At 37.4% G+C, this 27,753-nt stretch overlaps 1 protein-coding gene across 2 annotated transcripts; it reads right to left on the bottom strand.

Moving 5' to 3' along the window:
- Positions 1-282: 282 nt before the first annotated feature.
- mle (dosage compensation regulator mle) lies at positions 283-27,753 on the bottom strand. Of its 2 annotated transcripts, XM_088258970.1 has the most exons (18): positions 27,500-27,753; positions 26,125-26,378; positions 24,875-25,143; positions 21,422-21,672; positions 18,878-19,149; positions 17,541-17,663; positions 16,466-16,614; positions 15,437-15,714; positions 13,569-13,813; positions 11,124-11,354; positions 9,058-9,213; positions 7,593-7,723; positions 6,717-6,886; positions 4,806-5,002; positions 3,588-3,851; positions 2,542-2,724; positions 1,290-1,457; positions 283-908 (listed from the first exon to the last, which is right to left on the bottom strand). In XM_088258970.1, exons 1-18 carry the CDS (start codon positions 27,576-27,578, stop codon positions 480-482), a joined length of 3,849 nt encoding a protein of 1,282 aa, XP_088115096.1. In that variant the 5' UTR covers positions 27,579-27,753; the 3' UTR covers positions 283-479. The 2 variants fall into 2 exon arrangements, with proteins under 2 accessions (XP_088115096.1, XP_088115097.1); XM_088258971.1 differs by lacking the exons at positions 26,125-26,378; positions 27,500-27,753 and adding an exon at positions 23,005-23,051 and having other exon boundaries at positions 24,875-24,928.

The raw sequence follows: 27,753 nt of genomic DNA, 5'->3' as shown, positions 1-27,753 counted from the left end.
ATCAATTTTAATGCCAGGAGTGTGCTTATGCAACCTCATACCGTATCCATTGCTGATATTCTTCTTTTCTTACCTATTTTTCTTTTCCAATACAGCAGTAATGTCTTTCACCCTAAGCTCTTCAAGACTTCCATTTTCTTTTGTATGAAAAAAAAAACAATAGACGCTAAATCTCAAATTGAGATACCTTTATAATTGTCAGGATGGGTTGATGACTTAACTATGTATCCTTTTTTTTCAACGCATTGCGTATTTGAAATATTTATGGAAAAATAAAATTACTATCGTTTTTAATTTATTTTTATTTGATCACACGATCAGATCACGAAAAATTACACTTAAACTTAAATAATAAAAATACACCATGAAAACAATATCCTGTCTTCGGAATGATGAACAAAATATTTCTGGCAGGTTTTCAATATATACCAAAATAAATTAAGAATACTTGAAATAATTGGATAGATTAAATTGATCAATTAATATTCACTATAGTCTGCGGTATTGCTTTGGTTATTGCCGCCTCCCCTATAACCGCCTCGGTTGCCGCCGTAACCGCCACGGTAGCTACCATAACCGCCTTGGTTGCCGCCGTACCCGCCGCGGTTGCTACCGTAGCCCCCGTAGTTGCCTCGGCTGCCCCCGAAGCCGCGGTTGCTGCCCATGCCGCTGCCCCTGTTGTTGTTCCCGAATCCGCCCCCTCGGTTATTCCCGAATCCGCCGCCGCCCCCCATTCCGCCGCCCCTCCCGAACCCGCCGCCCCCCCCGAACCCGCCGCTTCCCCCGAACCCTCCCGAGCTGGAGAACTTCGGTCGCTTGCTGTCAAAGTACTTCATTTCGGAGACATCTCGGTGTATTCCAAAATCGCCGGAATTCATCAGACACAGCTTTTTGAGGACATCCAATACCTGCGCAAAATACAAATCAAATAAGTAAGCACGCGAAACCTTCAAGATCAAAATAAATGGTCATCGACTATTTGATATCCCACTAGCTTAATATTGCCCTAAAAAAATCCCAAAGGATTATAATCTTGGAAGTATAATATATTGACTTGTTTAAAATGACTAACTGCATTGATGTTTATTTTCTTGCCAAGCAAAAGTGATTTAAATGGCCCTCTTGAACATTCTACGTTATGTTAGTTGGTCACTTTCTCACGGCTACGATATTAATTATTGAATAAATTGAATTGAATTGAAAATACCGTATGGGATAGCACCAAGTTGAAACGATGAACTGCCCTAAGCACTATGGAGTATGGATAGTGATGCGTTTATTGAACTGACCTTGATGTCAATAGGATCTGGTTCCAGCACAGATTCCGGAGATTGCGCTGCCTTGTCCACCAGCACTTCGATGGCCGGTCTGAGGGCCACTATAGCAGCTGCTTGGGAAGGATCCATTTCAAAGTTGATCCAGTTATCGAGGATCACCATTCCGTCTTGGTACTCCACCTTCACAAAAGTAAACAACAAGTTATGGCGAGCATGGGGGATTATCTCTATAAGGTGGCACCTTGTCCCGTGGTAGTAGGAAAACCTTGGGATAGGGTTAATTCGTTTTAACATTTTGACATCGCAACATAGATTAAATATATAACTAGTGTTTAATTAAAGAATATGTCCATGGAAGCCAAGCTAGTGGTTCACAACGGCGTGCTGGTACCGACACTAATGTATGAAAGCGAAACATGGAACTGACAAAGGAAGGATGGAAGCAGAGTGAACGCTGTTGAAATGCGCTCCCTCAGACGAATGTGTGGAAAATCATTGTATGACAAAATTAAAAACGAAGATATAAGAAAGGAATGTAAGGCTGAACGAAGAATAATTGAAAAGATTAGGAAGATTTCTTTGCGGTGGTATGGACATGTGGAGCGAATGGATAACGAGAGCATGACTAAGAAAATATATGTGGCGAATGTGAGAGGGAAAACAGAACGAGGACGACCGAAAAAGATTTGGCACGATCAGATCAATCAGAACCTAAAATCTGGCAGAGTCAAAAGTCTGCGTAATCGGAGGGCATGTATGACTAGATGTACGGATGTGAAGGAGGCGAGGAGTGTACGTAGAAGAGTGTGGCGTTCCATCCTCTCTGCCTACCCCTGCGGGGGAAACGGCGTGATGATAGTAGTAGTAGTTAATTTAAAAAAAAAAATTATTAGGTTCATTTCATACCTTTCTGGAGCCAAAGAGCAGAAGATGCAGGGGAGCCACCATACAAGTGTTTAATTAAAAAAAATATAGTTTCTTAGGTTTGTTTAGTACCTTTCTGGAGCCAAACAGCAGAAGATGCAGGGGAGCCACCATACAAGTGTTTAATTAAAAAAAATATAGTTTCTTGGGTTTGTTTAGTACCTTTCTGGAGCCAAACAGCAGAAGATGCAGGGGAGCCACCATACAAGTGTTTAATTAAAAAAATATAGTTTCTAAGGTTTGTTTAGTACCTTTCTGGAGCCAAACAGCAGAAGATGCAGGGGAGCCACCATACTAGTGTTTAATTAAAAAAATATAGTTTCTTAGGTTTGTTTAGTACCTTTCTGGAGCCAAACAGCAGAAGATGCAGGGGAGCCACCATACTAGTCTGCTTGCAGCTGACAGCCCGAGTTCGGACCTTCTCCCCGAACACGAAGAAAGGAGAGGGGAACTTCTGCTCCATGTTGGTGCAGTTGACCGAGGTCTTGTGCATCAGGGCGGCCTTGCTCTCTGTAGTCAGCACCTGGGAACGTCAAACAAATTCAATCTTTATACCGTCTCGAGAACCCAAGGGACTGGTATGGAAAGAGTAAAGTATATGTGGACAAGTTCTGTGATTCTTGTATTTTAAAGGTGTCTCAATTTCATATGAAACATCTATGGAAGAAGATGAAAGTCTGAGCATCTTCTTAAGCGAACACTTTATATTAATTATTTTTTTGACATCTCATCAAAGATGGAAAAGAATATAGAAGTCTGGGCATTTAAGGGACTGACAACCGTCATAGGCTGGTTTAAGTGATCACTTTACACACCTGTAACATTCACCAATTCAACCCATTATTGACAACCAGACCAGATAATTTATTCACAAACAAATTTAAATTATAAGCTTAAATAATAAAAATGAAAATGATATTTTCTGGCGTTTCTCATGTGTGTGATTATAATCCAGGATTCGGACCTCGCATACTAATAAAAGAGTTTCTGATCAATAAAAAGCTTCTTTTCATCTCACCAATAGATGTCTTTGGTGAAGTTCTAGTGATTCAAGAACAATGTTTCAAAATTGGATCATATATACAGAACTTCCAAGAATTTGAGTACAGTGGTTGTCAAACATGGGTAGGATTGGTGAATGTTACACGTGTTTAAAGTGATCACTTAAACCAGTCTATGACGGTCATAAGCCCCGTAAATGCCCAGACTTCTTCATATTCATCTATGTTGAGATGTCAAAAAATAATATAAAATGGAAGGATACGGAAAAGGCCTATATCCAGCAGTGGGGGACAGAAGGCTAACACAAAGAAGAAGATGAAGAAATATATATATCATAAAATGGCTGGTTTAAAAAAAAAATATTTGTATGGAAAGTTTTCCTACCTTCCTCTTGCCCTGGTGGTAGCACACGTTGGGGTAGAGCCCCATGCACATGAGCGCCATGACCTGGTCCAGGCGCGGGTCGGGCCCGCGCGCGTCCCACGGCCGCGTGGCGAAGCTTTCCTCGGGGAAGCCGGCCATCAGCAGGATGGAGCGCAGCTGGAACTTGGCCTCCGCCGTCACGCGCATGGTGGGCAGCTGCAGGCCCTTCCAGTCGCAGAACCGCACCTCCGCGTCCTCGCCCTTCTCCCTCTCCCGCTCCCACATCTGCAAATACAGCCAAACTCGGTTATTACGAGCACGGATATAGCGAGATCTCGGATATAACGAGGAAACATTTGTTGACATTTTGGTTTGTGATTTTCTCCATACAATTATACACGGTTATAACGAGCTTCTTCTCAGGTATAACAAGAAAAAATATTGCAAAAAAATCTTAAAACTGGTAAAAAAAAAAACATTATTTTCGACCCTAAGCAATAAAATCTGACCGGCAGTTAACTAGACGGATGCCGCCGGGATCGGATGACGTTTTTTGCCATGGAGCCATTTATTATCACTCCTGGTTCAGGTTCCTAATCGGAGCAATAACAATAAACCCTCTAGGGCAGGGATGGCGAACTTATGGCACGCCTGCCATAGGCGGCACGCAAGACGATTTTGCATGGCATGCGAATGTAGAGAAAAAAATATAAGTGATTTTACAAAAAATTCTAAAAAGTTTTAGAAAAAGAATAAAAAAATTCAAAACATATTTAAATAGCCAAGTGTATTTTCTTCGTTCATCTATAGTTTTGCAAACGACGGAAATGAAGGATATGACGACATTCATGCATAAATAGATCGCATTATTTAATACTTCGCGCAACGTCCTAGTCCTCAGAAGTGATTTTATTTGTAATAAAATCTCACTAATAATAAAGTTTTAAGGGTTCTATATTTTTTTGATTAAGTCTATTTTTGCTTATATAAATACCTACTTAATTATTTTTTTTCAAAGTATTGGATGCTTTGTTTATATTCAAAATTTAAGTTACACAAACATTTGATGCATTTTTATTTCCATGGTATGTGGCACGCGATATTATTTTACTGAAAATATTTTTGGTACTCAGTCTCAAAAAGGTTCGCTATCCCTGATCTAGGGCGTGTACCCTTGAATACCCACAAAATTTCAGAATTCTGGCAAGCCCAGGTGTGGAGGATGGCTGGCATGTGTACCTGGAAGGCCACCAGCATGGCCACGTAGTCGGAGCAGCGGTCGCCGCCGAGGGCGCGCTGGTGGAAGGAGAGGCGGCGCCGGCCCTGGTCCAGGGTGAAGATCTCCGGGAAGGTGCTGCTGTTGGCGGCCATGGTGGCCAGCGCGTCGCCGCACATCAGCACGGCGCCCAGCACCATCATCTTCCCCAGGCGCGGCTCTAATCCACAAGACAATAACCATATTAGATTTTCGGTAAGGCTATAACAAAAACTCATATAATTCCATTTTGTTGTTAGTAGCAAAATGTGTATTTAGTACAAAATTTTATGTTTCTGACTTTTGCAGAAAAATATAAAAATTCACGCTAATTCCATGATAAACGGCCTTGTTTAGCTGAATATTATATTCAGATGAGTTTCTAGATTTGAGATTTATATCGACATGAGAACAATTATTTTTTTATATACCAAATTATCTACTACTACTACTACCATCTTGTCATTTCTCTGCAGGGGTGGGCAGAAAGGATAGAATGCCACACTCCTCTGTCCCAATTTACACTCCTAGCTTCTTTCGCATCCATACATCTAGTCATACATGCGCTCCAGTCATGTAGATTTTTCAGATGACCAGATTTTAGGCTATGATTGATCTGATCTTTTTTCATCATCCTCATTCCGTTCTATTTACATTTGCCAAATATACTTTCTCGGTCGTTCCCTAGTTTTCCATTGGCTCCACATGTCCATACCACCTTAACACATTATTTGCGGGAAATGCTTAAAAGCGTCTTTTACATACTGTTGGTAGAGCGCGAAAGAAGTCAAAAAATACTGCACAGATCGGAATTTGGTTTGCGATTACTTGTGATTAGTATACCACCCTAAAAAGTATACTAATTAGGGTCTGGATTGATGAAAAAACCGCTCGGCAACAGGTGTTAAAGAACTTTTTTATTTATTTATTGTGTCTGCAGACGGTTGGTAGAATTCCATATTGAATTGTTGGGTAATATGTATTTCCAAAATTAAACAAGGTTATTGGATTGAATTATACATTTATTTATGTATATGTTAATACGTGACACGTTTTGTCTTATTAGAGTGTTTGATAATGTCTTAATAAGACGAAACGCGCCACGTATTAACATATACATAAATAAATGTAGAATTCAATCCAATAAACCTTGTTTAATTTTGGATATATTACCCAACTTTTTTTAAAATCTTTTTAATTATCCTTAGTTTAGCCTTACGTTCTTTCCTAATATGTTAATAATAATGATTTTCCACATATTAATATTATTTTCCATTTTTCATGCATTTCAATGGCTCTCACTAAAAGCATGAGAACTGACCGAGTTTGTAAGTGAGTAGTAAGTAATTTTGGCATCTTCCGCTATTGACACGGTGCTGCATAAGAATCTTTTCTTTTCTTTATTTTAAATTCTTTTGCATTACATGACATAAATTCAAATACAAAAAATGTGAATAAAATATAAATATAAATATAAAAAAAGATCACACAAAGGCATGGCCTGTGTGTGGGTATACAATATAATTTAGTCATAGTAAAGGGTAAAAGGGTATAGATATTATAAGTAGAACTAGAATAATAGTGTTAATATACAATACAAAAAATACTTGACTATCAGAAAACAAAAATTATTTTTATTATTTAATTAAATAAAATTAAAAACTCAAAAACATAAAAAATATGAAAAAGTAAAAAGTTAGCAAGCGTGTACTACAAGAAAAAGGAGCTAAAATCTGTCTCTTTAATAAATAATCTAAGCAAAATTTTAAATCTACACAAACTTAGGTAACTAACATCTAACAAATAGTCTTTGTGGAATAAGTTGAACAATCTGATAGGCAGAGTGGCGTGTGAGGTTCACGAGGCGAGCGATGTCTAGTAAACATTAGCGTTACCTATGGGCAGCTTAGCCAGGATCTTCCCCAGCGGGGTGAGGTGGTCGGCGGAGTCGAGGCAGCGAAGGTCCCTGAGGACGGCTTCCGCCTCGATGACGGCATCTAGCGGCGGCGGCTCCGGAGCCTTGCTGAGGAACTGCCCGACCGCTCCCAGACGGAGAAGCTTGATGCTGAAATTTTACAGTTTACCATCTTCACACCAAATTTCCCGCAGACAGCTTTCCAATCACATTTAACCTAGCCGGCTCGAACAGGGAAATTGAAATCCCCCTTATATGAATTTTGGTTTGATAACTTTAGTGTTTTAAGAGTTACTTACTCCACATTTTCAGTAATCTCAAAAATAATATAATAGAAAATTATCCATCTTTCATTTTCATAATTTCAAATTGTTAAATGTTTAAAAATACTGTTTGTGATAAAAAGCACAAACAGTCGGTGGTACTGCGAATTTTACATACTTATATAACAGGACATAAATTTTTTGTCTGCCAGCGACATGTCATTTCTTTCACTCTGTATCTGGGAGTGAGTTTTTTTTTCCAATTTGTTTTTTTACATTTTATAATTTTTTTGTAATAGTCAATGCTATAAGCAACATATTTTCTTTAATGAAAAAATATTTATACCGGTAAAGTTTCATTTCAAAATTACAGATGTTTTATTTCATGGATTTTCTTTGACAGCGTCATATGACGGCGACACACAAACTTTATTTTAAGTAAAATGTCGCTTCTTGTAGATTTTAAAGTTAATGATATTTGTAAGCCTTAGTTTGAATTACTCAACCTATGTGTGACTTGAATTTTTTATTAAAAAAAATCAAATTTACAAAAAAGGTTTGCCATCCCTGAATTAGCGCTATAGGAAGCTCACCTGAGCGCCAGTTCGTGCAGAGGAGTCCTGAACATCTCGGGAGTCTGGTGCTCATCCAGGCGACCGAATCTGGCCTTGGAGCACAGCGTGTAGCAGAAACCGGGCCGCACGCGACCGGCACGCCCCTTACGCTGGAACAGAAAGAGCACAATCCAATCCAGATATTCAAATCTCCAAAACTGATAAATCAGTTCAATAAAAATCCTAAAAGACATTTTAACAAACTCTAATCTACATGTCGCTCACTCCTTTCAACAACGTCACAAATCAAAAAACTTGATTTTTCAGGAGATCGTTTTTAAAGTTTAAAAATGTAATAAAATATATTGAAAATAAATATCAAGCCACTTATTGAACTTTTTACTGTGCAACAGATCTTTTTAGGTAAAACCTGAATGTTTTTTCTCCATTTGAAAAATATTTAGTATTTAAAAAAAAAATATTAAACAATACCTTTTCTTCAAAATTAAAAAACAACACTTTCTGCCCTGTAGCAAGTAAATATGAAGTTAAAAATATGCCGCTTTTGCTGGGATACAGTACATTTTCTGGGCATTCCGAAAACATGCACAACTGAAAATTGTCGATTTTTGATTTATGATGTTCTTGAAAGGAGTGAGCGATGTCTTGTTGAAAACTTCATGTACCTTACGATACCTTTAAATTCAAAGGGATATTAATATGTATTGGGATACGTAGTTAAATAAAATACTGTTCATATTATTTTTTGACATCTCATCAAAGATGAAGAAGAATATGAAAGTCTGGGCATTTACGGGACTGACGACCGTAATAGGCTGGTTTAAGTGATTACTTTATACACGTGTAACATTCACCAATTTTACCCATTATTGACAACCACACAACTCAAATTCTTGGAAGTTCTATATAAATAAACCAATTTCTAAACATTGTTCTTGAATCACTAGAACTTCACTAGAGACATCTATTGGTGAGATGAAAAGAAGCTTTTTATTGAGCAGAAACTCTTTTATTAGTATGTGAGGTCCGAATCCTCAGAGGAAGACCGAGAAAAACATGGCACGATCAGGTATGCCAAATACTTGAAAGTGGTCAGGTTAGGAGTCGTAACAATCGGCGGGTATGTATGAGGAGATGCATGAATGTGGAAGAGGCGAAGAATGTTTGCAAGGACAGAGTGGTGTGGCGCTCTATTCTCTCTGCCTACCCCTGCGGGGAAGCGGCGTGATGGTTAGTTAGTTAGTTTTTTATTATTTGACCAAATAATATATTTGTGTTGTAAAATACTATTCATTTGCTATCGTTTCGCGCTGTATCAAAAGTAAGCAAATATGTAGAACGCTTATAAGTCTTCACTGTCTAACAGTATTTAAAAGACGTTAAGAAAAACTTTCTATCCAGCAATGATATTCCAGGGGGATTTTTAATAAGTTGTCATTGAAAAAAAAGGAAATTTGAGTGAATAAAGATTAGCATGTCATACCTGTTCCAGATTGGTTTTGCTGGCCCACACGGTGGCGTAGCTGGTCATGTTGTTGTGCGAGGTGAAGAGCTTCATGCGAGCCTTGCAGGAGTCGATCACGAACACCACGTCGTTGATGGTGATGGAGGTCTCCGCCAGATTGGTCGACAGAATCACCTGCAATCAAAACAAATTACAGACCACCGATTAATCGGGAATATTTTTAGAATGACACAATAGTACTTAGATTATTTTCAAAATTAAATACTTGTATCATATCACTTATTGAGTTTTATTTCATTACGCACGACTAGTTTAGAAAACCGCCTCTGCCTCCGCCTCTGTGGTCTAATGGTCAGCGTGTTTAGCTACCGTGCTGGAGGTCCCGGGTTCGATTCCCAAAGGGGGGTGTAAATAAATATTAGTGATTTTGCACTGTAATATTTATTTAATATTACTCTGGACTGGTTCCTGAAGCGCAAGAGTGATCACCTTGCCTTCATGTAAGTAATTATCAAGATAACACTGCGTCAATTCGATGCAGTGCCCTATGCACCATTGGGTGCGGATAAGGGTTATAAGTATAAGTTTAGAAAACTACAGATGTTTTCATCGACATGTGATAAAAAAACTGAATTAGTTTTCGCTATCACTTTTGTGATGATGAAAAAACTATGAATGCATTTGTTTGATAAATCATTTCACCGGTCAAACAAAATATATGCGGAAACAATTGTTATTTTATTATTATATTATATATTATATTATAGAGGTTTGGTTTTTGAACTGGCAACATTGCATCTACAGACTGTCAATTTGACAGTTGACAGTTTTTGAATGCGTTAACTGAACTTGCACCAATCACTTTCTCAGGAAGGCCAATCCATTTCTTCACAACTCGGTTTGGTTCTTCCTGGGGTTGGATGTGAAGGAGGTAAGCCGCTTGTGCACTATGTAAACGGAATTTTACCGTCCGGCAGTCCGGTTTTGAAAAATGAAAGCGACCACGACAGTTTAGTGTGATCGAATTTATGCGCAACGTGTTCACGCACTGATCAAGAGCACCGATCCGAAGAAAGATGGACAAAAGCACAAGCCAATCCAAGCCAATTATCCGTTTTATATGCTAACTGACGTGCCGGACGGTACAATTCCATGTAATTCCATGTAGTGCACAAACGCCCGTGGCGTTTAATGTCAATGAATGACATATTATTTTTTACATCTCATCAAAGATGAAGAAGACTATAAAAGTCTGGGCATTTACGGGGCTGACGACCATTATTTTCATCTCACCAATATATGTGTCTAGTCATTCAAGAACAATGTTTCTGAATTGGTTCATATATATAGAACTTCCAAGAATTTGAGTAGTGTGGTTGTCAATAATGGGTAGAATTGGTGAATGTTACACGTGTGTACAGTGATCACTTAAACCAGCCTATGACGGTCGTCAGCCCCGTAAATGCCCAGACTTCCATATTCTTCTTCATCTTTGATGAGATGCCAAAAAATAATATGAAAACTAACTCCTATAATTGGAGATAATCCAGATTTGTGAACAAGTATTTGGTCAGGAGTCGTTATAATCCTCGGGTATGTATGAGGAGATGCATGAATATAGAAGAGGCGAAGAATGTTTGCAAAGACAGAGAGTTGTGGCGTTCGATTCTCTCTGCCTACCCCTGCGGAGAAGCAGCGTGATGGTTAGTTACTTAGTTAGTTATAAATAAACCGATATATAAGATAATCCTACAAAATATTATGGTACCGGAGAGTGATTATATTTCATGTATTTGGAATTTTGAAAGCAGAAAATACGCACGTACTGTCCAATCTAATCCAAATACGATAAGAGACGATTTTGAAAAAGCGTATGCCGAGAGTTTAGTTTTATCTATGTAGGTACCAAATAAAATACATTTTATTGCTTATTATTATTAATGATTACGGATTGTCTATGACTAAACTGATATATCCAATACATATATAAATACATACTTCTTTTATTTGGACACACCTAAAATATTGTCAATAAATGACCTCTGAGATAGCGGTTATTGATTGATGACAGTGTCGGCAGTTACCTTGGTGACGTGCGGGGGCGGCACGTTGAACACCTTCCTCTGGTCCTCGCGGGGCAGCTGCGAGTGCAGCGGCAGGATCTCGTAGTCCGACTTGCCGAACTCGGGGTGGTTCTGCAGGTGTCTCATGAGCGAGAAGATCAGGCTCCAGCCGGGCAGGAACACCAGCACGGCCCCGGGGATGCCGGTGCCCTTGATGTGCTTCAGTAGAGCCTCGATCAGCTCAAAGCTCACCTAGGGTGAGTAAAACAAATAATATTACATTTTTACTTATTTATTTTTGTACAAAAATGTTAATAATATTAGTATATAACCACTCACCGAGATTTTTACGTCTACCGGTTTCGAGACGTACCCGTCTCTTATCCTGACGAAGTAAAAATGACTAACCACAAAGTAAATGCTTTAAATATTAATAATATTGTGAATAAAATAATATGACATACACACATTGCGGTATCTCAACATATATGAAGAAGAATATGCAAGTCTGGGAAATCTGAGCCCTGGAGGAATTCCTAACATAATTTTTTTTTATTAACTATACACGTCCGTCTCTGTGGTGTAATGGTTAACCGCCGTGCTGGAGGTCCCGGGTTTGATTCCCAGTGGGGGTGAAAATTTTACACTCTCATATTTATTTAAATTGCCCTGGACTGGTGCCTGAAGCGCAGAAGTAATCACCTTGCCTTCATGTGAGTAACGATCGAGATTGAGAGGGCACTGCATTGTATTGACACAGTGTTCTATGCACCATTGGGTGTGGATAAGGGTTAGAAGAAGAAGCCGATATATCGGATTTCGGTAACCAAAGGGTGTATATAAAAAACTAAGTACATAAATGTGTTAGGGCGATTGTCCACTACCCGGAATTTTACCGTCCGGTTTTGAAAAATGAAAGCGACTACGACAGTGATCGAATTTACGCGCAACGTGTTCACCCACCGATCAAGAGCACCGATCTGAAAAAATATGGACAAAAGCACGTGCTGATCCAAGCCAATCGTCGTTTTAAAACGCTAACTGACGTGCCGGACGGTTATATTCCGTGTAATTCTGTGTAGTGGACAAATGCCCTTAGGGTTAATATGAAAATGAAAAATAGAAGGATACGGACGAGGCCTATATCCAGCAGTGGAAGACCGAAGGCTAGAGAAGAAGGAGAAGAAATGGTCATTTTAGTCCATTATTTGATTTAACATTGATTAAGCAAGATTCGTCAATATCCAATTCAAAATCCGCCCACTCCTTTCACCCTACAAGTATATAAACCCGACGTACTTTGACTAACATCCCTAGTGCATGTCAGTCCTCGGCTCTCAATGCATGTTTGTTCTGCAACCCCTAGTGCATGTTGGTCAACCAAAATCGCATGTGATAAACATTTTGTGTAGTTGTAAGTGTGTGAATAGTGCTATGGTGGTGACGGGTAGTAATGTTTGCATGCTATTGTAGTAATTGTCCTGGTGAAGAGACGGGTACATCTCGAAACCAGTAGACATAAAAATTTCGGCGCGTGGTTATATTTATGTATTAATTTTAAATCAAACACAGATTTTTTAATGCCCTAACAAGGCGAAACAATTGTCAAAATATTAATTTTACGGCTAGACTCTGGAATGAACTACCTCTACACGTAAAAAATGCACCTTCTATTTTAACCTTCAAAAAACGCCTGAAACATCATTATCTTACCTTAGAACCCTAACTGCCCATCTCCTCCTCCCCTGACCCCTCCTCTCTTTCTTAAACTTGCTACCTGATTCTACCTATTTATCATTAGAATCCTAGAATACTTTTTTGTCTAATTGTTAATAATTGTTTTTTAGTTTTTTTGATAAAATCTATTACATCAGACAATAATACGTATTAACTTTTAAAAACGTCTGAGACATTACTATCTGTCATTAGAATCCTAACTGTTGATCAAACCTCCTCCCTCTACCTCCTTCCCTAAACTCCCTTCTTCCTTTGCCCTCCTTATTATCGTCTTTTGTTAATTTATGTTTCTTTTTAAATGTCAATTTGTAATTTATGTTTTTTAAATGTTCAAGTACTATCTGCCCACTGATTGCAAACGGCTATATATGGTATCAAACGTTTTGATCAATATCACTAGTCCGTCTTTGGTCGGTTGGAAGATATTGCTTTTTAGCAATAAGCCCGCCAATGTACTTTTTATTTTCTGTACATGAAGTTTAAAATAAATAAAATAAATAAATAAAATAAATAAATAAATTTTTTATGTGTTTTTGTTAATGAAATACAACTTAGTAGACTCAAAAAATCTGTGTTTGATTTAAAATTAATACATAAATTAAAATGGAGTTCTACAAATTAAACGCCAAATCAATAAATAAACAAAAATCAAAAAAATATAGTGGTTATTTACTAATATTACTTATATTTTTGTACAAAATTATAAAAGTGAGAAGAAAGTTCGCTTACGTCTTTTTCGCTAAGTCTGGCGACGGAATTCCTGGTGTGCTCCGAGTACTGCGGGCCGAGTGGGGCCTTGTTCAGGTCCAACTCCTCTTCCTCCTGCCCGGCGGCAGCTCGCTCAGCATCGTCGTCATCGTTGTTCCGGGAGCCGCCCGACTTGCGCTTGCGGGTGTCGATCGGCGGGGAGAAGTGGCACATCTCCACGCAGTCCTCCAGGAACATCTGCTCCACGGGGTACATACGCCCCGGAACTGGGAATACAAGGGGACACGATCACGTCTGGGTCCCAAAGGATGATGGACACTAGACCCTTCACTAGTCATTTCCGTTTCTTTATATGGAGTTATATTAAGAAACGGGAATGACTCTAGTGAAGTGAATGAATGAGTATAGAGCAAAGCACACTATGAATTTTTACACTATTCAAACTAAATCTTTTCTTCAGTCTTCAAACCCTTATCCGCACCCAATGGTGCATATGGCACTGCATCATATAAACGCAGTGTTATCTTGATTGTTAACACATAAAGAAAAGGTGATCAGCCCTCCGCTTCAGGTACCAGTCCAGGGTAATATAGAATATATATCAGAGCGAGAAAAATCTCTTATATTTAATTGACCCCCCCTGGGAATGGAACCCGGGACCTCCAGAACGGTGGCCATTACACTATGGAGACGGACAAACTAAGACATACCCACAAATGTAGGAGCTGCAGCAATGTGACGGTAAGCTATTACCAAGTTTAGTGGCTTACTCCTAGATTGACCGCACACCCCAATTCCAACCTACAAAATATTTTTTGACATCTCGCGCTCTACTAAAAGTAAAATAAAATGCTTATAAGCGTCTCCCGCTTTCTACCAACAGTATGTAAAAAACGCTTGTAGCGTTTCCCGCAAATAATGTGTTAAATGCAGTGAATATGTTAATGCCAGATCAGAAGGATAAGAGACAAATAAGGGAGGGAGAGCGGTTCTGTACAAGGTAGGTTTTTTTGTTGTTGTTCTGTTGAATGTTGTTTTTTTTTTCAAATGTAATTTAACACAGATATTATAAGTATTGCTCTTTGGATAAGAGACATTAGACAAAGAATCTTCTTCCTGGCTCCATGCCAACTTATCTTCTATGCAGACTGTTGAGGTCAGCTCCCTTTGTCCTCAGGTTAAAGGTCCTTTTATCACAGACAATGTCACCCAGGCCATGCCTTCGAATCGTGTTACCTTTCTGTAGCATCTGTAGCAATGCCGTTGGGTTGTCGCGCTGACGTAAGCAGTACGGAGGCGTTTCGATACGAGTAAAACCGAAGAAATCCGAAAAGTTCCCAAAACACCGAGACGAGCATGACCGAGGAGTTCCGATCGCGCTGATACCAACAAAACCCAAGATAGCCGAGAGGACCGACGAGGCTGGAACTCAGGACGCGAAAATACGAGAATTGCTTGGGTTGTTGACAAGAAGAGACGTTTTATTTAGATCTTAACTTTACTTCTTTAACTCCATATATTGTAAATTATTTGATTCCCGTATTTAGTATAAAATCGCATTTATTTCAATAAAGGAACCAACTGTAAGTACATCATTTTTTTTTCATTCTGTGCACTACTCCTTTTACATCAACAAAAACGATCACCAACACGTGAACACAAGAACGCGACCACATGCCGCCCCAAAAATAGCTGATCCCGAAACCAATAGCTATAAAAGCTAACCAACGGCTATGCATCTATGAATTTTTTGGTCTTCCTCTAGGTTACCTTCGATGATGGGGCAGTCCCCAAAGCAGTGGCTGAAGAGCATAATGTCAATGGTGGCGCTTATGAGGTCGGGGTAGGTTAGGTTAGGTTCTGTACAAGGTAGGTGGGTGCAGGTGTACCTTCTATGACGGGGCAGTCCCCGAAGTAGCGGCTGAAGAGCGTGGTGTCGATGGTGGCGCTCATGAGGATGACCTTGAGGTCGGGGTAGGTGTGCACCATGTCGCGCAGCAGCACCAGCACGAAATCCGTGTTCACGTCCCGCTCGTGGATCTCGTCCACCAGCACGTGCGACACGCCGCGCAGCCCGCCCTCCAGCTTGCGCAGCAGCACGCCCACCGTGCAGAACATCACCGATGCGTACGGCCGGGGCAGATTCGACTCGAAGCGAACCGAATACCTGCAAGAAATACAATCATCTCATTACTAACCCTCATCAGCGCTGGAGTGTCGCCATAGAGGCGGCCATAGAGTGCCAAGAAAATAAAGTCATATTGTAGGATTGTCCTGACGAAGAGACGGGTACGTTTCAAAACTGGTAGACAAAAAATCTCGGTGAGATGTTATATACTTACATTTTTGTACAAAAAAAAAGTAAAAATGACAAACCACAAAGTAAATGATGTGAATATTAATATTGAGAATAATTTACTTGAAAATATGGAATTTTGACTTAATGATGCATATTATAAAGTTTTCAACATTCTAAAATTGGCAAAATACACTAAGTAGTTTGAAATGCATATATATGTGGTTTTAAAAGTAAATTCAACTTTAAGTCTAATCGCAGGTACTTTATTCAGGCTAAAAGCTTTGAATAACGTTTTTTGCCAGTATGCCCACGAAATAAAGTTTTGATACTCAATATTTTTAATATATTGGTTTTTACTTTTCTACACAGTATTTTCTACAATGGTACGCGCATGTGAGGAGAATAGAACCACCCATGTGAGGAGAATAGACTCCTCCCGCATTGCGCTGTACAGCCAACCCCAAGGTAGATAACTCCTCGGCAGACCACCAAAGAGATGAGAATCGACATTGCAGGAGGCTAAACCCTGTTTAAAAACAGGCCACAAGACCTACACAAAGAAGAATAAGCAGAAGAAGACTAGTTTTACCTAGCAAACGCGACAGACTTTTTTGCTTACCCGATAGATTGGCCAAGATCTTCGCAGCGTTCGCTGGCCACTCTCTCGGCTACGGAGATAGCGGATATCCTCCTCGGCTGGGTGACGCAGATGTTGCACCAGGACCCCTGGCCACTCGCAATGTAGTCATCGAGGATGAACTGACACACCTGGAAGATAATAATCACAGCGTCAAATATTAAAAAAAAAATAATAATAAAGTTAAATTTTTTATACAATTTAATACAATTTCTATACATTTCTACTTTATACAATCTTATAATTTTAGCTGCGGTGAGCCTCTCCAAAAAAGAGACTGAGCTATTCTGCTTGGAGAGGAACATTTTTTTGTTGATAGATGATAGTAGACGTGTTTCCGTGCACAATTATTATTTGTAGAATATGTATATATATTTTTTTTTCTACTACTTATGTACCTTACATAACTGTTTTCTTTTCAAAACCATATACATATTTATTTCAAAGATTTTTTTTTTCAATACAAAAACCATGTTTTAAGCAAAAAATTCAATTACGTCAACTAAAAATTACCTGGGTGTAAAGAAAATTAAGTTGCGATTTATCGTTTGTTGGACGTTAAATCCAAGCAGTCTCAGAATAAAGTATGACCGGAGAACAACAAGAACACGTAGAGGTATATTAGAATTCTTTAAGTTATTTATTTGGCAGTCACCCAGTGAAAGGATGTTTCTGCAAGTGTCAAGTATTATTTTTATTTACAAACAAAACAATAATAGAAAATAATAATAACAATTAATACAAAATTTCATAGTTTAAATGTGTTAAGCTTTTAGAAATTATGCTCGCAATTCTAGAATTAGGTTCAGAAAGAAGGGTGGATACTTGGGTGGGGAGTTGGAATCCTGCCCGTGTTAAGCTATTTAGAAAGTTGTCCTGCTCTGTTGTGAGCGGGCACTGAAAGAACGTATGGTTTGCATCCCCTATATCTTGTCCACATTCGCAATCTGGTGATGTAACCCACTTTATCTTATAGAGATGCACGGAACTATTTATTTAGATCTCTTCTGAACCAAAATAATTGACAATTTGGCCGTAGAAGCATGGTTTTTGTTACCTGTGTGGTCTTTCCGCAGCCGGTGTTACCCCTGATGATGATAACAGGGTTGTTGTTGATGGCTTCCATGATGACGAACCTCATCACAAACACCGGTAGTTCTTCCCGCTCTTTGATACTGCTCTGTAGAAATAATAGAAAAAATATATAGTAAATTAAAAGCGTTGTTAACTTTGTGGTATGGTAATATAATACTCTCCTTATCATTTATCGTTCACTTTGTGTAATACCACTTAAAAACTCCAGTTGACCTGACGGTGGAATGGTTATTCTGAAACTGGTAGACTTTTTAAGTGGTATTACACAAAGTGAATGATGAATGATAAGAAGAGTGTTTTAATACAAAATAAAAACAACAACAACAAAAAACCCCTGAGTAAGCGAAATTGGTTTGGGTCAGTTAGAGCATTGAGTTAAAATCTTGATGAGCGGTTGTATAATAACATTTTAGAAAAAAAAATTGGTTTTTATTTTTATTAATTTATGTATTTTTGGTGGCAAATTTCGTGACTGCCAATCAACAAAAAAATAAAGCCACTTGAGATCTACCTAAGCTTCGTTCCCTAACCGTCAAAATATTTAGAATATTGTTTAGTAGATAGTGTTTTAGTGTTAACCAGTCTTGATAAAGAAGCGGTTGTTGCGCGGCATGATCGATAATCCTGAAATTATCCGGAGCATTGTTCTGTAAATTCCCGATAGTTACCTAAGACAGCGTTGGCATAGATTGTTTCACATTCCTATACACAGGACCAACCTGCCGATGGTTATGCCTGTAGGAAGAGCTACCGCTATGTTGAACAATATCTCATTGGATATTGATCTGTTCCATGTGTCTGAAGGAGTTTTCCAAAGTTGGATTCTTCTACACCTTTAGCGATAGTATTCTTGCTTATTTTCTATTTTATATTGCCTATATCTATGTTAATGTATACGATTTAAATTTAAGTTTGTAATGTGTATATTATCTAGGAATAAATAAATATGAGAATGTCTGAAGACAGACTTCCACGTATCGCCCTCCAAGGCAACCCTGAAGGACGCAGACCCCCAGGCAGACCTCTAAAAAGTTGGAAAGACAGCTGGGAGTCGACATCCCAAGACATGCGGAGGCACAAACAGATCCCTAGGATCTACAAAAAGAAGAAGACGAAGAAGAAGAAGAAATAAATTGAATTGAATTGAATTAGCTTCAAAACCGGTAGATATTATAATTAAGTTATAATTAAATATTTATAGTGATTTTAAAACAAAGTTACATTTTAATTATAAAATGGAAAATCACAAGGTTAGCGCTTTAGATATTAATTATAGGAAGAAGAAGATAGGGCCCTCACCGCCAGCAGGGTGCTGTTCTGCATCTTGTCCCTATGCTCCTGTGTGAGCTGGTCGGAGAGCTCCTCCAGGGTGGCGCTGGCCAGCGGGCCCTCGTCCAGGTTGCAGCCCAGCCAGGGGTGCCAGTTGGGCGCGGGGGGCGACCAGGGCACCACGCCCGCCGGCTCGGGGCGCGTGTTTAGCATCTGCTGCACCGCGGCCGGCCGGAGCAGTGTCTGCGCGGGGGCCCCCGCCGGGACATTGGGGTCCACGTACACCGGCTCAACTTCCAGAGCTGACAGATACAATTAATGGAACAGCTTTATTTGGTTTTCCTTCCTATTTGTTATTTGAGCAACCTTTTATTTCAGTTGCGTTCACTAGAATCTATTGTATTTCTATGTATTTACTACAACATGACTTTAAAAATGAAAATATCAATATAAAATATACAGTGAAACCCGGATTTTACGTGCCCGGATTTAAAGTTTTCCCGCCAATTGCGTGTTATTATTTCAGTCCCGATATATTTCAATACATTTATTACCCGTTTTTACGTTTTTTTCCCCCAATTTACGTCGTAAATATTTCAAATATGCGAGTTACGCGCGCTTGACAATGAGTCTGCGCAGTAGATACATTACTTCGGCCGCGATTGGTCGGCGAGCGACGTTGTGATTGGTCGATATCTTTCAATTTTAACCGTTAGAATGTTATGACGTTTGTTCTGTCATTCGGTTTTTGACTCGGTTTGTGATGCTTCTTTCTTTTTGACATCATTCGCGATCATCATTTACGCACAGTTTTTACGTTTTTAAATTTCTTTTATTAGTTTATTACAATCCTTTAACATTATTTTCTCAAGTAATGTCCCAACAAAGCTTTGTCAGTGCGAGAGAAAATGAACATTCTCGAAAACGTTGACAAACACGTTGGTTCACGCGTTTTGCCGGCGCGTGATTTGGGGCTACAAATCACTACTTTGGCTACAATAATTAAAAATCGGGTTTCGATTAAAAAAAGTGCAATGGAATGTGGTCCAATGGTGACAAAACACATGTACATATCCACATCCAAGTACGATAAACTCGGAAGATACTTTGAAAAAATAAAATCATGTATATGACATGATTTTATTAATAAAAAATAAAATTTTAATGTTATGTTTTTTTTCAATACCCCCTATTAGCATTTTCCCTCCAATTAAGTTTTTACATTTTTTTCAATAAAAACTAAAATATAAAACTTTTTTTTCAATAATTAATAAAAAATAGAATTTCAAATGTTATGCATTTTCCCTCCAATTAAGTTTTTACATATTTTTTCAATAAAAATAAAATTTAAAAGGTTTTTTTTTTCAATAATTAATACAAAATAAAATTTAAAATGTTATGCATTTTTCCTCCAATCAAGTTTTTACATTTTTTTCAATAAAAAAAAATAAATTCAAACATTTTTATCAATATTAATAAAAAATAAAATTTTAAATGGTACATTTTTTTAAATACCACCTATTTGCATTTTCCCTCCAGTTTTTACATTTTTTGTCAGTAAAAAATAAAATTTAAAACGTTTTTTTTCAATACCCCCCGTTTACATTTTCCCTCCATTTAAGTTTTTTTTTTTCGGTCCCTTGAAAAATGTAAAATAGGGGTTTCACTGTAATTGATACCGGTTCAGAATTTTCGTATTCCTCTGTAATACTTTTACGTATTACATAAAAGTTTTATAATATAAAGTTATTCCTTTGCAGTGATGGAAATAAATAATTGTAAAAAAAAATCGGGGATAGAATCACCAATACATAAACGTTTCTCAGAGTATGCGTGCCTGCCGCACTTTACGTACACGCGCACGCAGCTTCATACTGTTACCGATGATCACATTTTAGTTGCGCACAAGTCGTCGTTCAGGGTAGTCGTATCACTACGCTAGCTATGGCAGCTAATTATGCTGTATTTTTTTTCTCTCTTTTTAGGTACTTATCAGAGCTAACATTACAAAATTGATACATTTCAACTTCAGTTATGGTCAATAAAAGCAAAATTTAGGAATATTTACATTTTTCCCATTTTTAAATCACATTTTCATATGGTGTACAAAATACATATCACCGGTGCATGCGGAAGTTTTTAGCACCGTAAGGGAAGGGTTAAGCAATTGATCAACACGGTTGATTAAGTAATTGATTATAATTTATACAGGGTGGGGCGCGGTTACTACCTTTTTTGAAAATCTAGGCACAAAATTACAGTTACTTCTAGAATGCGTTCCTATGGCACGTTTGAAAGCACACGATCTTATTTTTTTTTAGATTAGTTTAGTGTCAATCGTGCTATGGACGAACAAGGAGCGTGCGGTTGCCGTGGAGGCCTACTTTTCATTCGGCCGTTCGGTCTTCACAACTCAGCGTGCATTCAGAAAACAATTCAATATTGCGCCTGAAGGTCATATGCCTAGTGGTGAATTGATTATAACATCAGGTATCATACATAACGATGTGGATAGACACGTTCAAGGATACTGATGATGTGAAGAAGAAACACAAGTAAACATGGTAAACTTACCATTAAGGGTATCCCTCAATTCGTTTTCCAACTGCGGCGATATCTTGACAGGGTACGGTTTCATCTGGTCTCTGGTTTTCTCCTTCTTCAGGGTCCCGCTGAAGGGCTCGATGACTCCGAGATGGAACAGCTGCCTGACGAGGGACAGCGCGCAGAACTTGGAAGCCGTCAGCTTGTTGGAGGCTGTCTCTCGACCCGTGACCGTGCGTCCCAGCTTCTTGATGTACAGACTCATCTCGGCACAAAAGCTCCTGGAAATTCAGTAAAGTGCCATAAAGTATGCCGGAGAATAATCATACAGTATTCTTTCTAAATCCAATTATACAGTATTGGATTAAAAAAGCTTTTATTTAGCAAAGGCCGTTTTATTTATATGCAAGATCCGAACACAGATTATTTTACATATCGCTCACTCCTTTCAAGAACGTCATAAATCAAAAATTGTCGATTTTCAATTGTGCATGTTTTCAGAATGCCCAGAAAATGTACTATATCCCAGCAAAAGCGGCATATTTTTAACTTAATATTTACCCGCTACAGGACGGAAAGTGTTGTTTTTGCATTCTGAAGAAAAGGTATTGTTTAATTATTTTTTTGAATATACTAAATATTTTTCAAATGCAGAAAAAACATTCAGGTTTTATCTAAAAAGATCTGTTGCACAGGAAAAAGTTCAATAAGTGACTTGATATTTATTTTTAAACTTTGAAAACAATCTCCTGAAAAATCTCTGAAGTTTTTTTATATTTGACGTTGTTGAAAGGAGTGAGTGATATGTACTGGGAAACGCCTAAAAACAAGATTAAAATTTTTTTTGGCAGTTTATATTTTGACCACTTATTATTTTTAACAATACATTTACATTAAAATTTTTAATATTTGGGCGCACTCAAAATTTTGTAAATAATCTCTAATTCAAAAATAATTGTATGTATTGTTCTCTACATCAAAATCATTGGAATAAACCAAAACAAAAGCCTTTGTTATTACTGAAAAAGAGAAATACATGTTTTTTAGTGATAAGTCTGACAATATACTTTTCCTTTCTGCACATGAAGTTTAAATAAATACATATGTACATATAAAAACTTAAGGTAGCCTATAGTAAAAAATACTTAGAATATTTTTTTTTTAATTGAACAAGTTTGCTTTAAGCACAGTCGGATCACCGAGAGTGGTAGACCAACCGAGGGCGAATGAGAGGTGTTCTTCTGTATTTAAAAAGTGTAAATTAAATATAATATGGATAGATATAACCACAAAATAAGTGCCAAATCAATAAATACAACTGTTTAAAAAACCATTATTTACAATGATTAAAGAAAACACTTCGTTTATTACCACTTGAGTTTTATTATAGACTACATGTTTCAGAAGTTAAACATCCATTATTCAGGTCTGTATAATAACTATTATTATACAGACCTGAATGATGGAAGTTTAACTTCTGAAACATGTAGTCTATAATAAAACTCAAGTGGTAATAAACGAAGTGTTTTCTTTTATCATTGTAACATGTCTTACCACAAAGTTAATGCCGAAACAATAAATAAAAAACCATTATTTATATAAAGCATACTAACCACAAAGTAAAGAGCGGGTTCTCAGCACAGAACACTCAATTCACTGCCTAGATTTGGGGAAAAAAACAAATCAATGAGTTGTAAAATAAATCAGCTTCGGTCGAAACAATACTATAAAATGGCTCCATTGGTTAATAGTCCACTGAAGTCATTTTTACGCAAAGATAAAGAATATCTTTTGTGAGAAAACCATATTGAATATATCATGTATCACGATACTTATAATAACGCAGCAAGTGAATTTTCTGTATCAAAAGAAAACACAATTGCTTATTTATAGAAGCTGAATCAATTTACACCTCCAGTGCTTTTATTCTTTTCCCCATAAACCTAAGTATGTTTTAACACAATTATAAAGATGGGGACTAACGTCGCTCGCGGCGAGCATCCGACTATGGATGGAGCACTCGGAACGCTGAACTGACTTCACGAATGCTAGCATCGTAACGTAACACGTTACGATGAAATGACTTCGGTCAGTCCCCACCTTAATATGAAGGAATCGAATGACTCAATGATACTGAAGAATACAGAAAGTACATCACTTCAATCGGTTAGGTACTTTAAGTTCAGTGTCAGAATTTACATGTTTTCCATTGAAGTGCCTATTGGACCATAAAACTCATAATACTCACTCAATTTTATGTTTCTAAATAATATCTAGTATGAATTTGAATAGTCTAAAACATTGGTTGGCAAACTTATTAGCCAAAGAGCAAAATATGCACATTATAACAAATATAATTTTTTCTTGCCAAATCTGTTTACAATTTTAGTACACTTTTAGTATAATTTTAGGTTTATAGTGACATCTGTTGAATTTTCGTTTTTTGTAATGTTTTTTTGGCGTCTCTCGCGCTCTACAATACTGCAGCCTTATTAATTAGTTTCTGGGTCTCACCATAGAGGTCACCGTAGCTACTGACGTCAACTTCTAGATACTTGAATTTCATCACCTGTTCAACAGTTCTATTATTTACAACTAATTTGCATCTAACTGGACTCTTTGATACGGTCATGCTTTTGGTCTTGTCAATGGATATTATCATGTTGAACCTTTCCAATGTCAAGTGGAACTTGAGAAGCATTATTTTTTTCTTTTCTTCTGTAGAAGAAGTTTTTTTTTTTTTCTTCTTTTTCCTACACTTATATGTAATATTATTTTTTGACATCTCATCAAAGATGAAGAAGAATATGGAGGTCTGGGCATTTACGGGGCTGACGACCATCATAGGCTGGTTTAAGTGATCTCTTTACACACGTGTAACATTCACGAATTCTACCCATTATTGACAACCACACTACTCAAATTCTCGGAAGTTCAATATATATGAACCAATTTAGAAACCTTGTATTTGAATCATTAGGACTTCACTAGAGACATCTATTGGTGAGATATAAAGAACTTTTTAAGAAGAATTTTTTTGTTATAAGAAAAACATATTTGTAATGATATTGTTATGCTATTTTATTCTATGTTCTGTTAATGTTATCCTATCTATATTGTCCGCCTCCGTGGTGTAATGGTCAGCATGTTTAGCTACCGTGCTGGAGGTCCCGGGTTCAATTCCCAGGGGGGGGTGAAAATAAATATTAGTGATTTAACACTGTAATATTTATTTAATATTACCCTGGACTGGTTCCTGAAGCGCAAGTGTGATCACCTTGCCTTCATGTGAGTAATGATCAAGATAACACTGCGTCAATTTGATGCAGTGCCCTATGCACCGTTAGGTGCGGATAAGGGTTATAATAATAATATTGTGTCATGTACTTGCGTCCTATTATATTGCTGTACAATATTATATTCTATATTATATTATATCCCTTACTGGCGTAAATAAATAAATAAATAAAAGCAGAATGTAACCGTGTGTGATCGGGCCCGACAGCCTTGTAGGAGTAGTCGGCGTTGATCTTGCTGCACTGCATGAACTGGTGCAGCTTGCTCTTGGCGTTCTCGATGGTCCAGTTGCCGTGGATGGCGGCGTTGACGTCCAGGTCCTCCGCCTCCTCCACGCACTGCGCCTGCTGCAGCCGGTCCATGTACGTGAAGGGCCGGCCCTGATGCTGCCCGCCGCTGCCGTCGCCGCCGTACGCCCGGTAGGCCTCGCCCATCTCGCTGGGACCCATGCCCTCCTGAAATGAGCATCGTCATTTCATATTTTGAATATTGAGAGCATTAACATTGTGATATAGGTATCACATATCGCTCACTCCTTTCAAGAACGTCATAAATCAAAAATTGACAATTTTCAGTTGTGCATGTTTTCGGAATACCCAGAAAATGTACTATATCCCAGCAAAAGCGGCATATTTTTAACTTAATATTTACTCGCTACAGGACAGAAAGTGCATTTTGAAGTAAAGGTATTGTTTAATTATTTTTTAAATATACTAAATATTTTTCAGATGGAGAAAAAATTTTCAGGTTTTACTTACATTAAATTGAAGTCTCTTTTATATTAAATTGAAGTCTCTTTTTTTATAGATAACCAGTTTAGTTCAACTCTCATTTTTTCTTTATTATTATATCTATTTTTTTTATTTTTCTTATCGTTTTATTTTGTATAATTTCTTATTTATTTAAATTTCCTTCATTTTCTAAAAATAATATTGTTGAGCAGTAATCTATATGTGGTATATCGCTCACTCCTTTCAAGAACGTCATAAATAAAAAAACTTGATTTTTCAGGAGAACGTTTTTAAAGTTTAAAAATATAATACAATGTATTAAAAATAAATATCAAGCCACTTGTTGAACTTTTTACTGTGCAACATATCTTTTTAGGTAAAACCTGAAGGTTTTTTCTCCATTTGAAAAATTTGTATATTTAAAAACTAATTAAACAATACATTTTCTTCAAAATGCAAAAACAACACTTTCTGTTCTGTAGCGGGTAAATATTAAGTTAAAAATATGCCGCTTTTGCTGGGATATAGTACATTTTCTGGGCATTCCGAAAACATGCACAACTGAAAATTGATGATTTTTTATTTATGATATTCTTGAAAGGAGTGAGCGATATGTATTATGTTAAAGGCATTAGCCGTTCAATAAATAAAAAAATATAATTCTTTGCAAACAATCTTCGCCTCTTTGAAATTTTTCCTAAGTACCTGAAACACAGGCCTCGCCGACACTGGCTGCACGTCTCCGGAATCTTGCGACTCATTTCCCTGGACAGCCGGGCCAACAATACTCGGATCAGGCACGTCTGCGGGAGCCACATGACCAGCCCTCACAAGGAAGCTGATGAAATCCCTGGACGCGTTCACCTGAGCATCCTTCTTAGTCGTGGAGTTGCCCACGCCAACGTACGAGAGAGAGTCAACGCGAACCTCGCAGAGGTACCTTTGACGGTGCTTCGGACCTAGAACAAACAAAAAAAAAAAATTATTTATTACAAAAAATATTACATACATAAATCATATACAGTGAAACCTCTATCTATCGTTTTTAAAGGGACCTATTAAAATAAACTATGAATGCGGGAAAACAATGAATGGGGGATTAAGAGGTCAATACGCAAATAGATACGACCGAGTAAAGATACCGTCTCCCAATCTGCAGAACCATTCGTAGGCTAAAATTCTAAGAATAATACATGTTTAAGATGCAAATGTATTTATTTAAAAAAAATACAAACCTGAATAGAATTTAAAAACATACTTTTGTTTTTTAACTGTTTTATTTTAGTAAGTCAATAGTATATTTTCGGCTTTGCAAATTGTATTTATTCAGCATCGGTTATTGAATGTGTGTTGTAGAAAGTTTTCTTTCAAAGAGTGTGCACGCTTCTGGAAATGCAGGTACAGGCAGCGGCTCCTTTTCAATCAATATCGACCTCTCCTGCTATCGGTTACACAAGCTTTCGGATAGTTTCTATTCCATAAGTTGCCGTTGAATGTAAAAAAATTTAAAAGAATGTAAAAAAACAGACAAAATGTATCAAATATGCAGCTTAATTCGAACGATAAATGCGGTAAATGGTAATACAAAAACGATCGACGCGGTTTATTTTAGTATGAAATTTAGTCGGGATGGAAGAAATAAACGACACATCCGGGAAAACGATTATTTGAGGAATGATAGATAGAGGTTTCACTGTATACATATAATATTCCCGATGAGTAATTTCTATTTCTCATTTTGGGACATGGATTAAGGTTAACAAGACTGGAACACAAATAATAAAGTAACAAAAACGATTTTTTTTAAATAACCAAAACTAATACTAATACATGGCAAAATATAAAAACAATCAACAGGTATGATAAATAGGCACAAGAAGCATATTTAAAAGAAATAAATGGGAAAACACAAGGTAAGAAGCATATTTAAAATAAACAAATGAGAAAATATAAAAAAAACCTAATGTAAAAACTAAATAAGAAAATATGAACTTAAAATATGAATATATAAACTCAATATAGACAAATATACAATGTCTCATCTTCCAACCGTTAAGATTATTGTAAAATATATAATTACCAGTGGCCCTAACTTCGAAATTCGGGGTAAGTTTTTTCTTCGCACACCAAGTGTGCAAGAAAGATTTGATGTTTTCCATGTTTGAAACGGGTTTCGCCCAAAAGTAAGATGAAATTTAAACGTTTTTCAAAGTGAAACAATCTTAATCTGAGAAACCACGCTCAAAATACATGCTTTATTTTCTACCAATTGTCGGATGAAATGCGGCAACCGGCGCAACAAACGTCAGATTATATTGGATTTGTATATGTATT

This window comes from Brachycentrus maculatus, unplaced genomic scaffold, assembly GCF_059751285.1.
Source record: "Brachycentrus maculatus isolate JH-2025_06_01 unplaced genomic scaffold, ASM5975128v1 h1tg000105l, whole genome shotgun sequence".
Classification (NCBI taxonomy): Eukaryota; Metazoa; Arthropoda; class Insecta; order Trichoptera; family Brachycentridae; genus Brachycentrus; species Brachycentrus maculatus.
The sequence above is the reverse complement of the archived record's forward strand: the minus strand, read 5'-3'. Positions and strand labels throughout refer to the sequence as shown.